The following is a 23,982-nucleotide window of genomic DNA, read 5'->3' on the forward strand; positions in this document are numbered from 1 at the left end:
CTTACCACCTCTGCTTAATGTTCTCATTAGTCCACAAAGATCCATATGGACTAGTTCCATCATCCTGGTGGTGCTTACCATTTTCTTGTTTTAAAAGAGGATCTTACCTGCTTCCCCCTTGCACAAGCTTCACAAACTTTATCTTCCTTGAACTTAATGTTAGGCAGTCCTATCACTAAGTTCTTAGAGACTAGTTTATTGAGTTGACTTAGACTGGCATGTCCAAGTCTCTTGTGCCAAATGAGGGAATTATTATCCAGCACACTTAAGCAAGTGAGTTTATTTTCTGAGAGGGTGGACAGATCTACAACATATATGTTATTCACTCTTTTTCCCTACAAAACAATCTTGTTAGTGGTAAGATTAATCACAAAGCATTTGGTAGAGGTGAATGCTACCATGTTACCTCTATCACACAATTGTGATACACTTATTAGACTGTACTTCAGTCCATCTATCAAGTAGACGTTCTCAATAAAGTGAGAATCAGTCTTACCTACCTTTCTAACCCCAATGATCTCACCTTTCTTCCCATTTCTAAAGGAGACATTACCTCCTTTAACGCCCTCAAGTGAAAGGAACTGGTTCTTGTTTCCTATCATGTGCTTTGAGCAGCCACTATCCATGTACCACATTTGACTGCTCCCCTTCACTTGGACCTACAAAAGGAAATCAGGGGTTAGTCTTAGGAACCCAAACTAGTTTGGGTCCCTTTCTATAGGAAAAAGGATGAATCAAATTCTTTTTAGCCCAACTTGGTAGCCTATTCTTCCCTTGAACAAATTCTTTGTTCTTTTGAATTGCCTTTTCTTTTGTAGTGCATTGACTCTTATAGTGACCTGTTTTACCATAGTTTGTGAAGATCTTGTTCTCAGAAAGTGTGAGGTACTTGCTTTTGGGATCCCATTTAGGTGACAGGTTCCCAAAGACAAGTCCTCTTCTGTTGCTACTATAGTGTTCTTGTAGCCATGAAAGTGCATCGGAAGACCTATTCCATTTACAAGTTCTGTCTAGCTCATGCTTGACCTTTCTTAGATCCTCTTTTAGGATTCTTACCTGCTCATCCCTTTTATACAACTCATCTTTCATTTTACCTGCGTTTCCTTCTAGAGTGAGTTGTGTGTGATCAGCTATCTTTTTACCTATTCCTAATTTCAGTTTTAGATTTTCAGATCTAAGCTCTAGGACAGTTGAGTCAAGTGCATGAACCTGGTTCTTTAATACATCATTTTCACTTACAATTTCACTAACCCTAAGTTTCAGGTTTTTGCACTTAGCTTTTAAAATCACACATTCTTTAGACAACTGTTCCTTTTAATTGTTTACATCCTCAGATTCATCAATCAGTTCTAGAAGTAACTTAGACAACCTTTCTTTAGACAATAATTTAATTTTGTCTTTGAGATGAATTACACTTACCTCAGTTTCTTCATCAGATTCTCCAATGGCCATAAGTGCTTGTTCATTCACATCATCATCATCTGAGCTTTCTCCCCAAGCAGTGACCATAGCCTTGGTTGATCCTTTGTTGTTGCTTTTCTTGGGTTGAACCTGTTCCTTCTTCCTGTTCCTTCACCTCTTTCCTTCTTCTATTCAATTTTTCATTGGGGACAGTTTTTGATGTGGTGATTAGTCTTTCCACGCTTGTAGCATTCATCATTGGTTTGCTTCTCAGGACCTTTTGATTTACTATAGCTTCCACTTCTTGAAAGACCTTTTCTTCTCCTAAAGTACTTCTTGAAATCCTTGGTGATCATAGCCATTTCATCATCTTCTAGATCAGAACCTTCAGTGATTCTGAGTGCCAGGCTCCTTTCCTTTTTAGGTACATCCATTTTCATGGTTTGTCTCCTAAGTTCATAAGCAGTGAGATTTCCAATTAATTCATCAACTGGGAGGGTGGCAATGTTCTTTGATTCCTGAATGGCAGTAATTTTGCTCTCCCATGTAACAGGCAGAACCCTTGTCAATATTTTCTCGACTCTATCTTCTTCAGAAATAATCCTTCCAAGAGACTTTAGTTTATTTGTCAGTGTAGTGAACCTAGTGTACATCTCTTGAATGGTTTTTCCTTCCTTCATAGTAATGTTCTCATATTGAGAATACAGTAGAGTTCCTCTGGACCTTTTCACTTGAGGTGTTCCTTCGTGAGCCACTTGCAGAGTGTCCCAGATTTTCTTGCCAGTGGTACAGCTTTGGATTCTGCTATACTCATCTGGACCAAGTCTACAAACAAGCCATTTCTTGGCTTTGGCATTCTTCTCCCATTTCTTCAAGTCCTCAGCAGTACAATCTGCTCTTGTCTTTGGTACCTCTACTCCTTCAGCATTTATCTTCATGGTAGCCAGTGGGCCATCTGTGACAATGTCACATAGCTCATAGTCTTCTCCTATGATGTGATCTCTCATCCTGTTTTTCCACCAAGAGTAGTACTGGCCGTTGAAGAGTGATGGCCTAGCAATGGATTGCCCTTCCCAGTTTCCAGGTAGTGCACTCATCTTGATCTTCTCATAAGGTGTTAGCCTCTTCAAGGATAACATGTTCTGATACCAATTGATGTTTTATACGTCAATGTCACACAAGAGAGGGGTGATTTGTGTGGTGTCTAATTTTCGCGTGCACTGATTATAGAAGGACCTCATTCTTCTAAGTGTTCCTTATACTATTGTTGCATAAATAGTAAATGCGGAAAGTAAAGAACACAAGTATTTTTACGTGAAAAATACCCGGCTCAAAAGGTGAAAAACCACGATCTACTACTCAGTAGGATTTTTTCCAATACTTCACTAAATCAATGAGCCAAAACAGCATTTACAAAACTCTTTGTAAACCTAAGGATTAACTCTAATCCCGTTGTGGCTACCAGCCTCTAACTGTTGCGACAACTTCAAGTTAACTCTAACTTGAATACTCAGAGTACTTAATACAATTGCTTCTAGATAAAACTGAAAGGTACAACTTGAAAACATTTACTACAATTGAACTAGAATAAAAGACAGACGCTTGGAACTGGTTCTTCTATCTGGTTCATGTATCTTCAGGTTCGCACACTTGAATCACACAAGAATTGCTTGTAAAGTGCTTTGCTATTTTGCTCTCAACTCACGTTTAACTTCTGTGTTTGTGTGTGCCTGTAGAATGAGAACATCCTGTAATATATAGAGTTAGTAGAATAAGAAACAACTAGAGTTCTAATGCTACTCTTCCTTGGTGGAAGAGTTCTAGTTATCCTCAACTTCTAACTCTTCCCTTATCTTGGATAGTGTTCTCTTTGAGTAAGGAGTCCTTCTCATTATCAATTATGCAACCTTTTCGATCAGGAGATATCAAATATAACAAGTTAAGCTTATCTCCTTCACGTGCATCCCTTATGCTCGAATCTTCCCGTATCTGTGTACACAGGGGATAGACCCGGTTCATGCATGAGTTCCTTTGTCATTCTTCAAAACAAACTTCACTTGGACCAACACCCACCCTTTTTTCTGACCCACCCTATTATTTAATCCACCCTATTTCTTTTCTTTTGCTTTGTTTTTTCTCTTTTTCTTTCTTCCAAATCACAAACTCAACGGAGTAGATCCTCCATTGCTAATATCACCACAACCTTATCGTCCATGACCTCCTCCTCTTCCTGATCCACTCCTACCACTTTATTCTAATAATTTCTTATGTCATTCTATTTTTGAATAAAATCGATAATCACTTTGTTCTAGATCTCAAATAAATCGATATTGATTATATGAGGTTTCTGCTTCTCTCTCTAGATGAGTTTATCAACATCCCTTTTTCTTTTAGCAATCTACTAGGCAAGCTGCCTAGGGCTAGTTTTTATAAATATCTAAAATAAAATAAAAACAAAGTAGTGTAAGGTCTTAGAAAATACAAAGAAATAACCTACGACGATTACATAATCCCTATTATCAAAATTGAGCAAGTGATACTCAAAATTGGTAGTACATTTTGGACAAACTAAAGACTGGCAAAGAGACCTCCTAGTATAGTAATGATCATGAATAAAAACTAGCCATATGGATGCAATGGACGTATAAACTATCCACACTGCCCCGCAAAGCAATCTGGGCAGCTTCCCTCGCTCAATGTAAGCCCACTTTTATTCTAGCATAACCCATGGTTCGCTCAAAGTACCTCGATCAATCTGTCCTCCATGTTGTGAATAAGTAGTACTCACACATAGTAACAGATCTAGTATCATATAGTCACACGCACATGAAAATTTTTGCATGACATTCTTGTTGCAAGTAGTAGTTGTCTTCCAAATCACGGAGTTGATCCTTGCTTGTATCTTTGATATCCTAGCATATACACTAAGGTGCAATGTCCCCAAACGCAAATGTAACTGGTAGTTCTCCCCTGGTAAGTCCAAAGTGCCTGCATTTCGAATCAAAATACGGTGTCCTAGGTCGACACACATAATCCTTGGTTGTTTCTTGCGGGTGGTTCCACTCCATGTGAGATGCTTGGTGATGTCAATACCTGCTATTGATAGACAAAAAAATACAAAAATGTATTGGTTACACCCCATTTGTATCCAGCAGCTGCTTTCCATACGATTGTCCAAGTGCATAGCAAAATTAGGCAGTGTTAAAGGCTACCTAGATATTACATTTTTCCTTCTTGATATGGTACTTCTTTTGTAACTCCATTTTATGTGTTGTTGACTAGGGCTGGAGATACCTTGTAGTTCAACACAAAAAGCACTGATACCAAGCCCTAGTTTAACCCCTTGTTCCCTAACTTCCATGCTTAAGCATATCCTTGCTTTCCCTCCACTGGAATGAGTACCAAGTACTAATACCACCAAGTGAAGTTTAGTCAACAGATAAGGCATGGATACAATAACGTCTCCTGCAAAAAAGAACACCATGTTAGTATAAAAACACCATCATGTTCTCCTCCCTAAGGACTTGAACAAGATGGCCATATGTACTGCCCTTAGGTTCCTCCATCAACCTTGTACTCTCTTTCTCCTCAAACCCTAACTCCTGGACACTCTTATTCTCAAGTATGGGCATTGGAGTTTATCATCATTCACTATCTTTCTACCTTGTACATCCAATTGCATGAAACCATCCCATTCAATAGGGCCATTGTCAAGGGCATAGTTAGCCAAATGGTCTGCCAGTTTATTCCCTTCTCTAAATATGTGTGTAACCCTAGCATTGCATCTTTCCATAATCATCCTTATTTCCTCCACATGATCAGTAATTATCCAAGGAGGTTTCCAACATCCCTCGATTGTATTATTAAGCATCATGGAATCTGTTTGTAACCAAATGTAATTGAGGTGATGTAGATCAAAGTACCTTAAAGCCTCCGGTAATGCCATTGCCTCAGCCATTGTATTTGTTTTCTCCTGAATCTCCTTACCACACGCATAAATAACATCTCCAGCAGCATCTCGTATGCAATAACCAATTGAGCTTCGATTTCCCCTAGAGGCCCCATCAGTGTTAATTTTAATCCACCCAGGCTTAGGCAATTACCACAACACCTTGTGAACTTTTAGTTTAGGAGTGTAGTTCTCCATCATATTCAGCAAATCTGGCCATCTATGTGGAACCTATTGTATCCCAGGTTTCCTAACTTTGACGAGAGATTGAATGGTGGAGGAAATTTGATAAATGACCCTACTAATAGTCACATCATCCCCATGTGTGTAACTGTTTCTCCTCTTCCATAACTCTCACACAATGATGCAAGGTAATGCTTGAAAAATTGGCTTAAGTCTTGGGATTACCTGGACTGTCCAACACTTCACCACTGCTTGGTGCAAGTTTAGCCCCTCCAAAGATAATCTAGCAAAAGAGAAGAAGTATGACCATACCACCCTTGTAGCTGCATATGACTTGAAAAATACATGGCTCATTGATTCTTCCTCCGGGCTTGCACAACACCAACACCTAGAAGGTACAAAGTATCCCCACCTTCTAAGTATATCATCAAGTGGTAGTTTACCATCCCTTTGGAACGTCTTTTTTTTTTTTTAATTTTACTAGAAATATGTTCTCAATTTCTTTAATAACAGTGATCAAACAATGTGATTTCCTTTTTAGAATCATAGTCCGTCCATATACCTTTTCATATTTGAGTGGTAACTACCTCAAACATCCATTATTCATGGTAGAACAAAGGTTTGAAATGCATTAACATTATTGCTATTCTGCCAGTAAATTTCAATATTTTACCAAGGAATTTTCACCACATAGGTGTGATTAAGCCAATCCGCACGAATGACTGATCATTCATAGTAGATTTGGTAATAAAAAGTATAATCTCCAGTTCTATGGAGAAAGAATTTCATATTTATAGTCGAGAAGACATCATTTGAGCTTCATCCTTCATGGACCATTATTATTCTTTATTGAGTTGATATCATTGAATTTCTATTACGGGAGGAGGCCTGGGCACCGTTGATTGACTGGTTTGGGTGTGTTTTACAAAGAAAAAACCTTCTTCGATTTATAAAACACTCACTGATTCCTATACTTGATATGTGTTTGTTTAAAAAAAATTTCAAGAAGTTGATAAATGTTCTTTCTTTTCAAAAATTTATTTTCTAAGTAACTGGTCTTAAATGGAGAAATATGCAGCTCTTCCTAGAGAATTAAGTCCCAGAAAGAAGAAAAAGAAAAAAGTGGGCCCGAATTATAATAGAGTATGGCAAGTCAAATAAAGAGGCGGGTAAATTAAAGAGGAATTTTCATAAACCACTATTGTTTAGTGGCTATTAACTTTCTATAGCTATCATATATATTATTACTTCTTATAGCTACTATTCAGTTGTTACGATAGTATATTCACATGTATTTCCGCTGTTGTATTCATGAATACAGCAGCAAAAAGTGCCTAAAATCAGGGCAGTCCAGCTGTACGCGCATGTATTCACATGTATTCGCGCCATGTATTCATGAATACAACAGTAAAAAACGCCTAAAATCAGGGCAGTCCAGTTGTACGCGCATGTATTCACATGTATTCGTGCTGCTGTATTCATGAATACAACATTAAAAAACGCCTAAAATCAGGACAGTTCAGCTGTACGCGTATGTATTCACATGTATTCGCGCCATGTATTCATGAATACATCAGCAAAAAGTGCCTAAAATCAGGGCAGTCCAATTGTGCGCGCATGTATTCACATGTATTCGCGCTACTGTATTCATGAATACAGCTGTACGTGCATGTATTCACATGTATTCACGCTACTCTATTCATGAATACAGTTGTACACTCATGTATTCGCGTCATGTATTCATGAATATAGTAACGGCAATCCCTTAAAAATAGGTATGTCCAACTGTCTAAGAGAGATGAAAAACATAAATAGCGTATTTCATGCCTCAATGGTAGTATATACCATAAAATACTTATTTTGCTATAAAATATAAAAGGTAGCTATAGAAAATAATATTTTAAAATGATTTTGGTTTATAATAAATAGGGTGTATACCTTTGCTATAGGAGGTAAAATTTCCTAAATTAAATCCGTATATAAGAGATAAAATAAAAAGTCATGTGGCCCAATAAAACACTACCAACACATTAGTGGGGACCACATATTATGCCATTAAATCAAAAGATAATTTTAGCAATATAAATAACGTTGTGTATATTTTTGGACCAAAAGGTGGACAGATGGTATTTTTAAATCATTTACTAAATGATAGGGGTAATTTTGATCATGTTCCATAAAATTAATTCATGAGCCAAGTTAAAAATTATTAAATTATTCATCAAACTCTAACCATTTGTTAAAATTATTCATAAATTTTACCCGATTGACATAACTTTGTGATTGTTTAGTTATTCACCAAACTCTAACAGATTGGCATCACTTTGTGCCATCTTCAACCTATTTGTTAAATAGTTCACAAATTCTACTGATTTGGTATGACTTTGTGTTATACTCGACCTAACTATCTAGTTGGATAATTCAAAAACTCTACCCAATTGGCATGACTTAGTGCTTGTTCAATTGTATACCAAACTCTACCATGTTGGCATAACCTCATATTATCTACATTCAGCCTATCGGTTAAGTTGTTCCCAAAACTCTACCTTATTGGCATAATTTATCTATGTTGTTCAACAAAGTGTTCTTTGAGTTTGCAAGTCCAATTTCGATGAAACCATCCCACATCTGCTTCAAATGATCTCAAATTTAAACAAAACCTCTAAACACCAACATAAACAAACCTCAACCACCAATTTAGTCAAATAATACTAAATCAACAAGACTCGCTTTGTCTTCTTCAACACTTCTTAAAGACCAACAATGGAGTATTGAAATTTTTAAAGCAAATCAATAAATCATTGTTTGAACTAAAAATTTAAGCACAAATAATCAACACGCAAACGATTTTAATAATAAGCAGCCATTAACTTCGAATTTCAACCAACAAACAGAAATTTCAAGCTTCCAAAATTGAATAACATGGTGGCCTTCCTGAAAAAGAAGAAAGGGAGGAGCTGAAGGCCATCTTAGTCTAGAATTTGTTCATTAAACTTAAAAGGGCTAGTTTCACACGTGTGTCAAAAACAGGGACAAAAGATGAATACCAATCCTATAGAGGGACAACCGGTGTAAGAACTTGGAAGAAAAATACTTCTCAAATGCATGGGCCAAACTCAAAATGATAGTGTCTCAAAATACTTTTCTGAAAAGCTATTTTGACAAAAGGCTGCTCCACATCATCAGTTTTTAGGAGTACACCTCAAAGCCTTTCCTTATCTCTGTTCTTTTGTATTATATCATTTTTCTAACAAGATCAACTTCAATTGTAGCCAAAATGGTTACTGAAGCTGTTGTCAGAAAGGAACTTCAATGGTCATCTCCTCTTTACTCCCTTCTACTTCAGATTTTACAGCTCTTATCTTTGACCAAATAAAGCTCCCGAAAAATAACTTTAAGATAAAGAGAAACGAAAGAAATCTCAACATTCAAAATCTATACGCAAATAGGAATGGTCAAACCATCATGTATCAAGTTCACACACTTACGCAAAACATATGTTCAATCAAACTGATTATCAAAGTTAGCAGAAGTCATATGGAAGCCCACCAATTCTGAACATGTCAATGACTCCATCTGTAAGCAAACAACAAATTGAAAACTCTATCTGCTAATATCAGTGAAAGTTCATATCTCAATTTAACTCTATTTGGGCTTGCAGTCAAAATGAAACCTATTTTTACCTAAGATAATAACAAGACCATGGAACCAATGGAAACCATAAGCATACATTTCTTCTAGTCTTCCATATTTTCTGTTTGGATTCTGTCGAGTGCTCTAGATACCATACCTGCAGATCAACCTTTAACAGATGCAAACACCATTATTTCATCAGGTGCAAAGTCTAAGTAGTGATTTTTCGCCCCTGGGACATCCAGGAAACGGTTCTTAGGAATATAGTTCAACAAAGTTCCCATACAGACAGTTGTATGGGCTGCTAACAAAGACAGTCCACTCAATGATACAGATGGTATGCTAAATTTTACAAGACAAGGACTTCTTACTCTTCAAAATGGTTCCAGCCGTGTCATTTGGTCCTCCAATGCCACCGGACGCGTGCAAAATCCAATAGCACAGCTTCTTGATTCAGGCAATCTTGTTGTTCGAGATGCAACTGCAAATTATCTGTGGCAGAGTTTTGAATATCCTGGTGACATTGCTTTACCTGGAATGAAGGTTGGTTTCCATCGTTCCATCTGGTCATGGAAGAGCAGAAATGACCCTTCCAGGGATGAGTTTACTTGTACATTCGATCCTCGTGGATTCCTACAGACATTTATCATGAATGGTTCCATTGAACACTACAGGGCTGGACCACGGAATGGTTGAGCCTTTTCTAATGCACCATCTCGCGATGCATCGTGCAATGGTTATAACTATACATATTTATCTGATCCTGATCCTGAGGAAATACACTTCATGTATGATCTAACAGACAGCTCTATCATTGCAAGGGTAGTGATGCAACGAAAGGAGGATCTACAGCTTTCAGAATAGAATAATCAATTGGGATGATGTTGCTGGCGCACCAGCTGATAACTGTGACATTTATGGCTGGTGTCACGTGTATGGTTTGTGCAATAGTGGCAACTCTCAAATCTGCAGATGTCTGGATAAATTAGAACCCAAAGATCCAACAGATTGGGCAAGAGAAAATTGGTCAAGAGGCTGTGTTAGAAAGACACCATTGAATTGCCAAAAGGAAGTTAAATTTTTGATTAATTTCTAACTGCTGAACAGAAAGTTCAAAACTTAAATAGGAAGAGAAACCGAGGGTTCTTCCATCTAACCATCATCATAATCTTTATGGGTGAATCAGATCATAGAGCAGCAGATTGGATGTAAAAGAAGATGGTAACAAATGGGATACTACAATAACCGACCTAGTAAAACTTACTACTCAAATGTGGATTCTCTCCACAGAATCCAGATGTTTGAAACTGATTGATGTACATCTAAGAGACTTATGAAATGCAACATATCTAGTGCAAAGAGTAGTCCATGTGGATCTTTGTGTGTTCAGCAGTGCCTGTAACATAGGCCAAGTATGGAATGTATTGTACTGATATTGGATAATGATGGTTTCATTACCCACATCTAAAGAGCCTAGTGTTTTGAAGATGGATTATCATATCGTCAAAGGCTTGACAGAAGTTATGTTATCATGACTCTTCATTGCTCAAAATGTATACCTTTAGGGGTCGTTTGGTACATGGGATAAGGATAATAATCCCGAGATAAAGTTTGGGATTAAATTTATCACATGTTTGGTTTGGGGTATTAGCTAATACCGGGATAACTTTTACACTAAAATGGTGGGATTAGCTATCCCATATAGAAGGTGGGATAGCTGATTCCATGGGATATTCCCACCATTGAACTAAACAACCCCTTAGTTGGTATCATGACGTGTACTGGAAGGCACTTGCTGGTACACGTAGTTTCTGCAATACAAAAAATACTATTCCCTCCGTTTCAATTTATGTGAACCTATTTCCTTTTTAGTCCGTGCCAAAAAGAATGACCATTGTCCGTATTTGGAAACAATTTACCTTTATGCAATGATTTATAGCCACACAAAATATATGTGCCTCATTTTACACCATAAGTTCAAAAGTCTTCTCTTTTTTCTTAAATATCGTGCCCAGTCAAATAGTTTCACATAAATTGAAACAGAGGAAGTATTCTTTTATACTACTTATCAGAAGAACACTTCATTCTCCCCCCTTTTTTTGAGAATAGATAAACAACTTCATTCTCCCCCTTTCTTTGCACCCTTTTTGCCTTAATATTATGTCTTTTAGAGAAGGTTCATGATTAGGATTCTTTCAAGTTAAAAGCATGTCAAGTCATAGACAGCTGTGAGAAGAAAGTAACAAAGCACTCATAGTGTATATTAGAAACATTCGTCGACAATTGCACAAGAACTTCTGATTAAGGTATGCATGTGTGATTAATTTACTGCTTCTAAGAAATATTTTGGTTAGAATATAAGAATGAAGAATGAGCATCAAAGTGTTATTGACCAAGCATCATGGAGTATGTTTCAGGTATACATATCTTACAAGAAAACCAAGTAATATCATCTTTCAAGTAAGCCCTTAACATAAACCATGCCTTTTTCACTCAGCTGTAGCTCCTTCCGCATTTTCTCTACTTCTTGGTCATCACCTTGAACAACGATCTCTGACAAGCTTCCATCATCTCCTACCATCATTTTCACCTTGATCTGCTCCTTTCTGGATGCTCGAGTCCAATAATATATGCCCCTGCTCCCAATTTGAGAGAAACAGTTTGCAATCAACAACAATACACAATCAGAATTGACAGATGAATTTTTTTATTAGCAGTACTTACGCTAACGGACTTAAGGCAGTGATCCAGAACCAATTATTGCCTACATCAGGAACTGTTATAGTGAGAACAAGGGCAACACTTCCCAAGCTTATGCAGGTGCAGAAAGTTAACAATGCTGCTTGTCCTCGGCTTGGAACCATCATTCCCTCAAACCTTCAGGATGCAAAAGTTACATTAGTCTCAATGAGAGAGAGAGAGAGAGAGAGAGAGAGAGAGAGAGAGAGAGAAGGCTGAAACAATCACTATAGGTATATGCAATAATTAAATATCCTCTATTGAGGCAGAAGTGCTCTCTCACAGGTCAAGGCATGACAAATATACTAATATGACAAATTAATTGTAGTGTCACTCACCTACTTAAAGATTCTCAAATGATAGTGGTGATGTTGTACAAATTTTCTGAATATCATCTCTAATATGTTATCTCAGGCATCGGAAAAGAAAACCTTACAGTGTGCACCTCAGATGAAAAGATACGAAAAGAGCTTAATCACATACTATTAATCCAAAGCATGACCACTTTTAGCAGAAAATAAAATTCAATCATAAACATGAGTAAAGACAAGCTTATGCAGCCAATAGCAGAGTTTGCAGCCATTTCAGGCCAGTGCTATTCGCATCAATTACACAAAATTGTGCTGGGAAAAGCTAAAGAATAAAAATGAAAAAAAAAACTCCATTTTATACCAGTGCAGTTGTCCAATCAACTAAGTTTACTGTCATTTTCACTTCTCTTTTTCAGAAAATTGGACTATCACCCTTAGAGGATAAGGCACAAAGATAACATATGTTTAAAAAAAGAAAAAATACTAGTGGTTGGGAGTGGGTTACTCACGTAATAGTCTCTCCTCTATCCAACACAGCAAAGTTATTTCGAGTGAAGAATGAAAGAATTTCGCCAGCAACCTGGTTAGCTGCCTTCTTCCCCTCCTCTATACCTTCCTTAAGAAATGTCTTCTGCACTATCTGCATCCAAAAATTCACCATAAAAATACATGATAAGCCCACCAAGAAAAAATAAAACCCAAAAGAAAATGTACACATGGAATTAAACAAATGAATGACCTTGGATTTGACAGATCGTTTAATAAGGGACCAAAGACCAGGAATAGAAATGACAAAGAGACCGAGTGAAGTGTAGTAGCTAGCTACTGAATAACCAGAATCTGCTGCTGCTATTGAAAAGAGAGATGATGGGTTTTCTTGAAATTGGTCAAGGACAAGTAGAGGAGCGGAAGTAGTAGCAGCAGTGAAGAGGACATCGGTAAATGCGTGAACGGTGAAACGGGTTTTGGGTTTTGTTCGGAGACATAGATGACGATGGTGGTGCTGAAATTCTCGGCTACTGAGGAAACTGGAAGGAAGAGAGAGAGGAGAGAGCAGAAGCTTTGCTGCCATTGGAGCTATTTTTGGTGGCAGCGATCGAAACACACAAATGTGCGGAGACGAAACAGTTTATAGTTCGTTACCAAAGTTATCACTTCCACCTTCCAACTACTTATAATTGCGTTTTTATCCCTCTTTTCTTTTTAGTTTGGCCAAATACCTAGATAGCCCCTTAAAGTTGACACAATTTATAAATTAGACCCTTCCAACTTAGCTAGTGATCAAATAGACACTTATTTTTGGTAGAAGTATGTCTTATAAAATTATGTTTCTTACTCAGACCCTCCTCTTCTTCTTCTTCAATTTTCTACCACCCAAAAAAATCACTAGTGTTGGCCATTGAATAAGCACACCATATCCTTCAAAATAGTTTTTATCCCCTCACTTGGCAGCAGGACCGGCTCCAACCTTATGTGGAGTTAGGCTTGTGCCTTAGGCCCCAAATTTAGGGGGACCATTTTTTAAAAATAATAGGTTCATAGGTATTTAAAAAATAATATTTAGTATTTTTAATACAAAACTAGAGTTTTTAATATAAAGGAAAGAATTTTTTTTAGATATATAAATAAAATAATAATTTAACTTACTTAAAAATGTGTAGATGAATAGTTTTCATAACTTTTAGTTTTCTATTTTTTACTCCATTAAAAAATTTATTTTTTGTTTCTTAATTTGTCAAGTCAATCTTTCTTTTGTTTCAATCTCTTCATATTTCAGAAAACCCTACATATTCTTTTGTGTTTCTCTTTTATATTCTTACTCACTTCTTTCTCCAAGATTTCATTACTCACCTTCTTTCTCTAAGATTTCACTAGTTCAAGTGTTCAACAATACTTTTAAGCTTCCAATAGTTATATACTCCACTTCTATTACTTTGTAAAATCTTATCTAAGATCAATAATATCTCAAGAAAGATTAAATAAGTTGGCGATATTATCAATCAAGCAAGAATTATTAGAGAAAATCGATTACAAAAAAAATTATTAACAACTTTATATCTCAAAAAGTTAGAAGAATAGACTTCAAATAAAAACATATCTTATAACTTTCTTTTAAAAATTTAGGCCTCATATTAAACTTTGGCTTTAGGCCCCTGTAACGATCCGGCCGATCGTTTCGAGAGTTGTAGCCCCGTTCCCCCATGTATTTCTCATTTTGTGTTTTATAGCTCTTATATGACTTGCCGGGTTAGTCGGTTCAGGTCCGGAAGGATTTCGAAATGAATTAAGACACTTAGTCTCAAGGTTGAAAGCTTAAGTTGAAATGGTTTACCGGATATTAACTTATGTGTAAATAACTCCGGAATGGAGTTTTGATGGTTCTGTTAACTCCGTTGGGTGATTTTGGACTTAGGAGCGTGTCCGGATTGTGATTTGGAGGTCCGTAGTTAAATTACGCTTGAAATGGCGAAAAGAGAATTTTTAGAAAAGTTTGACCAGGAGTGGACTCTTTGATATCAGGGTCAGATTCTGGTTCTGGGAGTTGGAGTAGGTTCGTGGTGTCACGTGTGACTTGTGTGCAAATTTTGGGGTCAATCGGATGTGATTTGATAGGTTTCGGCGTCGTTTGTAGAAGTTGGGATCCCTTAGTTGCAATAGGCTTGAATTGGGGTGCGGTTCATATTTTTGATGTTGTTTGATGTGACTTGAGGGCTCGACTAAGTTTGTATCGTATTTTAGGACTTGTTGGTATATTCGATTGAGGTCCCGGAGGCCTCGGGTGGAGTTCGGATGGTTAACGGATGAAGATTTGAAATTGCTGAAGTGCACCAGATCTGGTGCAATCGCACCTGCGGAGTTTTGACCGCAGGTGCGAGCTCGCAGAAGCGAGAAGGGAATCACAGAAGCGACATGGAAAGAAATGGGCAGAGGTCGAAGGTGCGAGGTGATTTTTCGCACCTGCGATGCCGCAGATGCGGCTGGTTATGCACTGGTGCGGGGATAGGCTGGCCTGGGCAGGGCGCATGTGCGAAGGGGTAACCGCATCTTCGAGCCCACAAGTGCGAGCAAGGCTCCGCAGATGCAGAGTTGAGGGGCAAGGTCTGTTCCGCAGAAGCGGATGATGTGTCGCATAAGCACCTCCACATGTGCGGTACCTGGAGTGTAGATGCGGCCCCTGGAGGTTTAAGTGATTTCCGTAGAAGCAGAGGATTTTACCTCAAAAACGATTCCGCAGGTGCGGTCATTTGGCAGCAGGTGCGAAAAGCCTGGGCAGTGTCTTATAAACGAGGGTTCCTAGACTTTTCACCATTTTAAACATTTCAAGCTCGGGATTTGGCGATTCTTGAGAGGATTTTCGGGGAATTTCTTGAGGTAAGTCACTTGTGGTCTAATTTGTTCAATAATTATGTTTCCCTATTGATTTTCCCACCTAGTTTGTGTGTAATTAAGGTGGGAGTTAGGAGTTTGAGGCTAGGGATTTAGAGAGTTTAATTTGGGGATTTGAGTTACGATTTGGTGTCGGATTTTAGTAAATTTGGTATCGTTGGACTCGTGATTGAATGGGCTTTCGGGTTTTGTAACGTTTATCGTTTTTCGAGACATGGGTCTAGGGACCGGCTTTTGAGTCGACTTTTGACTTTTGATTAAGACTTTAGTATTTTCTTATGGAATTGATTCCTTTAGCCCGTGTTGATTGTATCGCATTGTTTATGGTTAGATTCAAGTCATTCGGAAGCCATTTCGCGAGGCAAAGGTGTGTTGGAGTAAAGATTTGCTCGGATTGAGGTAAGTAACAGTTCTAAATTTGGTTATGAGGGTATGAAACCCCATATTATGTGTCATGTAATTGATTTTAAAGTGACGCACATGCTAAGTGATGGGCGTGTGGGCGTGCACCGTAGGAATTATGACTTGGTCAATTTCATGGATTCGAATAATTGAAAAATTTGTTGTTATCTATATATTCTCCTTGTGTTATAGAAATTGAACTGCAAATCATGTTAGAAACCATGTTTATACTATGCGTTGGCACTGTAGGGACCAACAGAGGTCATGTACATGTTGAATTATCTGCTAAATTGTTGTTTTGCACTCAGTCACAGTTTTTATTTGGATATTACATCTCAGTCTCTATTGTTCATTATTGATATATTATATCATCGTTGTTTGGGCTGATTATCATGATTACTGAGAGCCCGAGAGACTGGAGAGGTTGATGACTGAGTGAGACCAGGGGCCTGATTGTGAGGATATTTATGGGATCGGGCTGCACGCCGTAATATGTTTTATTAATTTATGCCATGATTGGATTGTTATAGCGCTTGGGCTGAAGGAGCCCCTCCGGAGTCTGTACATACCCCCAGTGAGCGTAAGTACCTACTGAGTGCGAGTATCGAGTGCTAAGTGACTAAGAGGAATGAGTGACTGTAAGTTTGGAGTGTATGGAAGGACTGAATGACTGTTGCTCTGAGATTATGCATTTGATTCCATTACTATTGTACTTCAGCTGGCATATATCACTGTCATGAAATCTCTTAAAGATATTATATCCTGCTGCAATTGAACTTGGCATGAATTAACTGTTTTGGCTTAGTTGTTGATAAGTAGGGATTTTAACCTATTATTTGCTCTCTTTTACTTGTGTTTTATGCCAAAAATTATTGGAGGTATTCCCGAAAACTAATGAAATATGCTTGCTTGCAGGAATTGTTCAAAATGAGCCAAAGGAATCAAAATCAGCTCACAAAGGAGTCAAAAGTTGAACAAAAATCAAGGCTGGGCAAAGATGTCTGAAGCGCGGACCGCACAAATATTGTGCGGCCGCGATCAAAATTATGCGATCCACGAGAGGGAGATCCAGAGAGTGATTTTTGGGCTAAATGATGAGCGCGGACCGCACCAGAAATGTGCAGCCGCGAGAGTCCTTATGCGGCCGTGATTGAAATTATGCGGACCGCGATGACTGAGATTCAGAGAGCTGACAACATGAGCAAAAGAGAGAAGTACGGACCGCACCAGAATTTTGCGGCCACGGAATCCCTTGTACGACTGCAATCGAAATTATGCGGTCCGCAAAATGAAGAACCAGAGAGTTAATTTCAAGCCAAACTCAAGCAAGTGCGAACCGCATCACTTTTATGCGGCCGCATAATCTGGAGCGTGGTCGCACTTAGAATTATGCGGTCCGCGAAAGTTCAACTCAACCCAGATCAAAAAGAGAAGAACACGGACCGCATCAGAATTATGCGGCCGCAAAAGCAAGAGTGCGGCCGCACTCAGAATTACGCGGTCGCACAACCTCCGCAAGGGCATTTTTGTCAGATATTTTCAGCTTAGTATAAATAGAACTTTTTATCATTTTTAGGTTATGTTATGTTTTGTATACGGCTGACTTTTCTGTTTTTGGAGTTTTTGTACTAGTTTCACTTTTAACATTAGATTTTCATTCCACAAATTAATATTATGGATTTTATCTTCATTTCATCTTTAATTTCTGTTATTTCCATGAGTAGCTAAACACATAGCTAGGGTTGTGACCCAACCCTAGTGTGGGTATTTAATGGGTATTTGATTTTAGGGCTTGAATGTGAATGAGTTAGTGATATTTAGCCTAGTTCTTACTAGAACTCAAGAATTAATGGTTGCAAACATTGATTCATGCCTTTATGACTTAGTCTCTACTTGAGAAAGAGGGACTAAGTCTAGAAAAACTAGGCTAACAAGAAATTGGGGTGAACTCAATAAATTGATATCCTCAATTAAAAGGTTAAACCTAGAGATAGTAATACCCAACCTGAGCCAATATCACTTGATTTGCATGAACACCCATTTAGACTTGAGAAAGCCAAATTAGGTAAAATCACTCAAACTACCAAGAGGTTTAGAGTGAGTATCTGGGTGTGATAGTTATATTACAATCCCACTAATCAAGCTTGCCCTAGATTTTTCTACCCGTTAGATATCCACCTAGGTAGAAGTCACTACCCTAGTCTCTTTAAACATTTGAAAAACAACAACAAAAATATTGTCCTTAGTTTCAATTATTGCAATCTTTAGAGTAAAGTTAGAAATAGAAGAACCAATCAAGTTTGTGAAAGTGCAATTAAAGCCAAAACTTGCAATTAACTTAGATATATACCTAATCCCATATTCTAACTCCCTGGGGATTCGATCCCGACCTTTGTTGGGTTTATTATTGCATCGACCGCCTCGCTACTCAATTGTGGTGTAGGTTTGGCACAGATCAGTTGTCAAATTTGAAAGCATGCCTACCTTTCTATGTTGTAATTTCTGTAATGGAGCTATATCCGTGAAGCTCGTCACTACTTTCAGTCCATTATTTAGTCTTGTTACTTACTGAGTTGGTTGTACTCACGCTACACCCTGCACTTCGTGTGCAGATCCAGGTGCTTCTTGTCATGGTGGGTGTTGATTTCTCTATGCAGCTTGATCGTTGGAGATTCTAAGGTAGCTACCCGGCGTTCGCAGACCTTGTCTCTCCTTCCCTATCTTTCCGCTTTATGTACTTAGTTTTAGTCTTTTATAGACAGTATTTCCATACTTGTGTTGTATAGACGCTCATGTATTTCGTGACATCCCGAGGTTGGGAATTCCCGTATTGGCTTTTAGACTTTCTACTCAGTTTTGAGGTTTTTTGTAAGGCCCCGTAAAACTTTGCAAAAGAAAATAATGTTTCGTGGTGCCGAATTAGTTTTATGGGTTGAGAATTATAAAAATTCTTCGCGAATAGCTTGCTCGCCATGGCTCGGACTTTTTGGGCTGGACAATGCACTAGGGATAAAGGAAAATATTTGGCAGAAAAATACGTTTCTGCGGTCTATTATGTGACCGCAAAATCACTCTGCGGATCGCATAATGGCCGCAGAGTGAGGCAGGAGAGGGGCAATTTTGGATGCCATTCTGTGGTTGACTATGCGACCACAGAACTGTTCTGCGGTTCATTATACGACCGCAGAACAGGTCTGCGAGCCTTATAGTGACCGTAGACCCAAGCAAATTTTTGGCCAGCTTTGGACACTAATTATACGGCAGATATGCGGTCCGCATATCGATTATGCGATCGTATATGCGATCGCAGACCTTGTTCTGGAGATTCATTTTTGAATTTTTAAAACCCGACCCTACTTCGTTAAATACACGTTTTGGGCCATTTTTGAGCTAAAATCTGACATTTTAGAGTGAGAGAGAGTGCCCTAGAGTGAGAAGGTGTTCCTCAATAATTGTTCTTTAATTCTTGCTCAAATTTTGAAAGATTAAGAAGGGAAAACTTACTAGGTCTTCATCCTAGAGGTAAGATTGTACACCCTAACCCTCAATTTTGAATTTTGTCTAGAAATGGGTAATTAGAAAGATAATATTTGGGCATGAGAGTTGTTTATTTTACATGCATGTTATCAAAAGGTGTAGGGAGATTGTTGAGCTAAAAACGGTAGATATTGGGCTGTGGGATGATGGAATCCTCCATAAAAGGACCTTGAAACATTAATGCACATCTAGTGTTTGATAAAGTGCTCAAATGAGCTAGAACCATGAGCATCTTCCTAATTTTGGTTCAATTTGTTAGATTTTTAAAATAGATTGAAGTTGCTAAGAATTTCAGAATATTTTAGAGTTTAAGGAAGCTCCATTGAGGTATGTTGGCTAAACTCTTCTTTAAGAAGTGGAACCCCAATATCCTTGTAAATTCCAAGATATTTATTACAAGTTGAGTATTCCAAATAAGTTTTGTGACAAAGATATATGTTTAATTTGCGTTTCAAATGCTCCCATGATATTGTATTATAAATTGAGGATGTGTTCCAAACTATGGATTGTCATCTACGTGTTATGATTCCAAGTCCTGATTTATGTGGAAAACTATTATGCCAAATTGTGTAGAGAATGTGATTGGGGTTACACCTCCATCCGCATATATTGGGGTGAGGCGGCAATGCCGCTTTGTGTATGATTTTGGTATTGTTGTTGCACCACCACCCGCATATATATATATATATATATATATATATATTGGGGTGAGGCGGCATGGTCGCTTTGTGTAGGTATTGGTATCGTTGATCCATTTTCACGCGCACATATATTGGGGTGAGGCGGCGGGGCCGTTTTGTGTGAAAATGGGTATTGTGTTTACACCTCCACCCGTATACATTGAGGTGAGGCGGTAGAGTTATGGGTATTGTGTTTATACCTCCACCCGCATAAATTGGGGTGCGGCGTCATGACCACTTTAGTAGAGTTTTGGTATTGTGTTTACACCTCCACCCGCATACATAGGGGTGAGGCGGCGGGGCCGCTTTGTGTGGGAACGGTTATAGAGGATCTCATCTTAAATTCTATAAATGTTAATGACAGCTCTTTATAAGCTTGCTTTGATTTAAACGTTTAACTATGTTATTCTATTATCGCTCTGATTCATCATATTTATATTGTATTTTCGAATTCTTTAATTAGTGTTTGGTTTTCATACTAGTACTATTCGACATGTACTAATGTTCCTTTTGCCGGGGGCGCTGCATCTTTAATGGATGCAGGTGGTTCCACAGTGGAGGATTTTGACCAGTGATAGCGGTGCTCATTCTTCCCAGCTGACTTGGTGAGCCCCATCTCATTCCAGAGTTGTGCATCTTTTGTTTCGTATGTGTTATCATATTTTGAGGTATAGCCGGAGCCTTGTTGTCGGCACTATCATTGTACTCTTTGGTATTTTAGAGGCTCGGTAGACATATTGTGGGTTGTGTATTGGCGCTAGGAAATACAAACTATGTTATGTTATGGTTGTATTACTTGTTCTATTTAAGACATTAAAAATGATGGAACTATTGGTAATGAATTGGTATGTGGATATGAACACCTTTTTGAATAATTAATCAAAATATGTATTATCTCCATTCATGGATGAGTTGGGTAGAAGAAAATCTAACAGGCTTGCTCGGTCGGGTTCATTCGGTTGAGCGTCAGTCGTGCTCCCCAGTTTTGGGGCGTGACAAACTTGGTATTAGAGCCTAAGGTTTTAAAGTGTCCTAGTATATCTTGGAACCGTGTCTAGTAGAGTCCTTATTATCGGTGGGTTATTGACCACATCTATAATTAGGATACTACTTGGGCACTTAGGAATAATACCCTTCTTTCATGTTCTCGATCGTGCGATAAAGCTGATTGTAAGATTGATCCTCCTTTAAGTCGTGCGTTGCTCTAAATTTTCAGTACATGGCGCCTAAGAAGAAGGCAAGAACTGGCCAAAGAGCCAATGTCACCCCGGGAGTGGCAGTTGATCCTACATTTGATGATGCGGGTGAGCACCCGAGGGGTGAGGATATTCCCCCAGTTACTTCCCTGCCTGATTCTACCTCAGCTGATCAGACCGCACCTGTCCCTACACCTACTGAAGGTGCAACGGTTCCTCCAACTGATATTCAAGTTCTACATCCAGCTCCAGCTCCACCTTCCAATTCTGGTGTGTCTGATATTGATCTTAGGGGAGCCATACAGATGTTGACACAGATAGTGGCTTCTTAGGCCCAGAGATCGAGTGTTGGGCCTACTTCTTCCAGTCAGTCAGGGGAATCTGCTAGTTCTAGGGTGAATAAGTTTCTTCAGTTAGATCCTCTAGTGTTTACGGGTACTGATCCTGAGGAGGACCTCTAGGACTTCATTGATGAGATGCATAAGACTCTTCGGGTTATGCATGCTACAGAGACGGAGGGAGTGGAGTTGGCCTCCTACTACCTGAAAGGGGTGGCCTATTCTTGGTTTGAGTTGTGGGAGGAATCCCTCGAGGAGGGAAGCCCTCCGGCAAGGTGGGGTGAGTTCACCGATGCCTTTATGGATCATTTCTTGCCTGCCGAAACTAAAGCAACCCGTGCCGCTGAGTTTGAAAGCCTAAAGCAGGGTAGTATGAATGTGTGGGAGTATCATATGGAGTTTGTGCGCCTGTCCAAGTATGCTATTCACATGTTGCCCACTATTGAGGCTAGAGTGCGCCGGTTTGTACAGGGCCTTAGCACCTTAGTTATCTATGAGTCCTCTACAGCTACCTTGAATTCCGATATGAACTATGGTAAGATGGTGGCATTTGCTCAAACTACAGAGACCCGCAAATTGAAGAATAGAATGGAGCGTCAGAGTAGCAGCAAGGCTCGGTCCGCATGCAACTTTGGTGGTTTTTCCGGTGGTGGTGGTGGTAGGTTGGCATTCAGGGGAGGGTCATCAGGACCATCTCAATCATTCACTCAGTCTTCGATGAGTGCACAGTCATCTAGACCCAGTCAGGGCAACAGGGGACCCCCACTAGCAGGGTCGGCCCGATAGAAGGTTTCAGCAGCGGAGGCTTCCATGTCGTAAGTGTGGGAGGATACACTTTAGGTCCTGCTTCATGGACCTACCAGTCTGCTATGGGTGTGGTGTGAGGGGTCACATTCAGAGAGATTGCCGCTCGTCCCGCCAAAATATGGGCAGAGGTGCGGCACAGCCAGCTAATTCCGCAGCTACTACATCCACAGCACCTCCAGCTCGAGGCACCCCAGCACCTGCAGTGCGTGGTACAGCTAGGGGTGGTGCACAAAATTCGGGAGGACCCAGCAGATTTTATGCTATGCGGAGGCATCGGGATTCAGAGGCTTCTCCAGATGTTGTCACATGTATATTGTCTGTCCAATCCCATGGTGTATGTGCTCTTATTGATCCCGGTTCCACGTTGTCATATGTCACTCCTTATGTTGCCATGGAATTTGGGATAGAACCGGAACAGCTTCATGAGTCGTTCTCTATATCTACTCCGGTTGGTGAGTCTATTTTATCCGTGCGAGTTTATAGGGATTGTGTTGTCACGTTGCGTGGTCGTGACACCGTGGCTGATTTTATTGAATTTAAAATGGTTGATTTTGATGTGATAGTAGGGATGGATTGGCTTTATTCATGTTTTGCCAAGCTTGATTGCCGAACCAGAAGTGTTAGGTTCGAATTTCCAAATGAGCCAGTTATTGAGTGGAAGGGTGATGATGTAGTGCCAAAGGGTAGGTTTATTTCTTACCTTAAGTCCACGAAAATAATCAACAAGGGGTGTATTTACTATTTGGTCCGGGTTACGGACACCGATGCTGAGGCACCTACGCTTGAGTTCGTGCCTATTGTGAATGAATTTTCGGGAGTCTTTCCGGATGAACTCCCTGGGATCCCACTAAACAGGGAGATTGATTTTTAGATTGATGTGATGCCAGACACACATCCTATATCTATTCCACCCTACATAATGGCACCGGCAGAATTGAAGGAGCTAAAGGAACAATTGAGAAATTTGTTAGAAAAAGGTTTTATCCGTCCAAGTGAGTCGCCTTGGGGCACACCGATCCTTTTTGTAAGGAAGAAAGATGGGTCACTAAGAATGTGTATTGACTATCGGCAGCTTAAACAAGGTCACGATCAAGAATAAGTACCAAACTGCCAAGGATAGATGACTTGTTTGACCAATTGCAAGGTGCTAAGTACTTCTCCAAAATTGATTTACGATCCGGGTATCACCAATTGAAGATCAGGGAGCAGGATGTTCCGAAAACAGCTTTTAGAACCTAGTATGGGCATTTTGACTTTCTGGTGATGTCTTTTGGGCTAACAAATGCCCCAGCAGCTTTCATGGATCTTATGAATCGGGTTTTCAAACCTTTCCTCGACTCCTTTGTGATAGTGTTTATTGACGATATTCTTGTTTATTCGCGGAGTCGGGAGGACCATGCTTATCATCTCAAGGTAGTT

At 39.2% G+C, this 23,982-nt stretch overlaps 2 protein-coding genes and 1 pseudogene across 2 annotated transcripts; 2 read left to right on the forward strand and 1 right to left on the reverse strand.

The window, feature by feature from the left end:
* Positions 1-9,244: 9,244 nt before the first annotated feature.
* LOC104103761 (G-type lectin S-receptor-like serine/threonine-protein kinase At4g27290) lies at positions 9,245-10,262 on the forward strand (annotated as a pseudogene).
* Positions 10,263-11,530: 1,268 nt separating this feature from the next.
* LOC104103752 (protein COFACTOR ASSEMBLY OF COMPLEX C SUBUNIT B CCB1, chloroplastic) lies at positions 11,531-13,368 on the reverse strand. Its single transcript, XM_009611686.4, has 4 exons — positions 12,956-13,368; positions 12,726-12,856; positions 11,891-12,043; positions 11,531-11,802 (listed from the first exon to the last, which is right to left on the reverse strand). Exons 1-4 carry the CDS (start codon positions 13,286-13,288, stop codon positions 11,616-11,618), a joined length of 804 nt encoding a protein of 267 aa, XP_009609981.1. The 5' UTR covers positions 13,289-13,368; the 3' UTR covers positions 11,531-11,615.
* An 8,688-nt stretch (positions 13,369-22,056) lies between these two features.
* On the forward strand, positions 22,057-22,542 carry LOC138909884 (uncharacterized). Its single transcript, XM_070201102.1, has one exon. The coding sequence runs from the start codon at positions 22,057-22,059 to the stop codon at positions 22,540-22,542; it is 486 nt and encodes a 161-aa protein (XP_070057203.1).
* The last annotated feature ends 1,440 nt before the right edge of the window (positions 22,543-23,982 follow it).

The sequence above is a fragment of the Nicotiana tomentosiformis genome, chromosome 4 (genome assembly GCF_000390325.3).
Source record: "Nicotiana tomentosiformis chromosome 4, ASM39032v3, whole genome shotgun sequence".
NCBI lineage: Eukaryota > Viridiplantae > Streptophyta > Magnoliopsida > Solanales > Solanaceae > Nicotiana > Nicotiana tomentosiformis.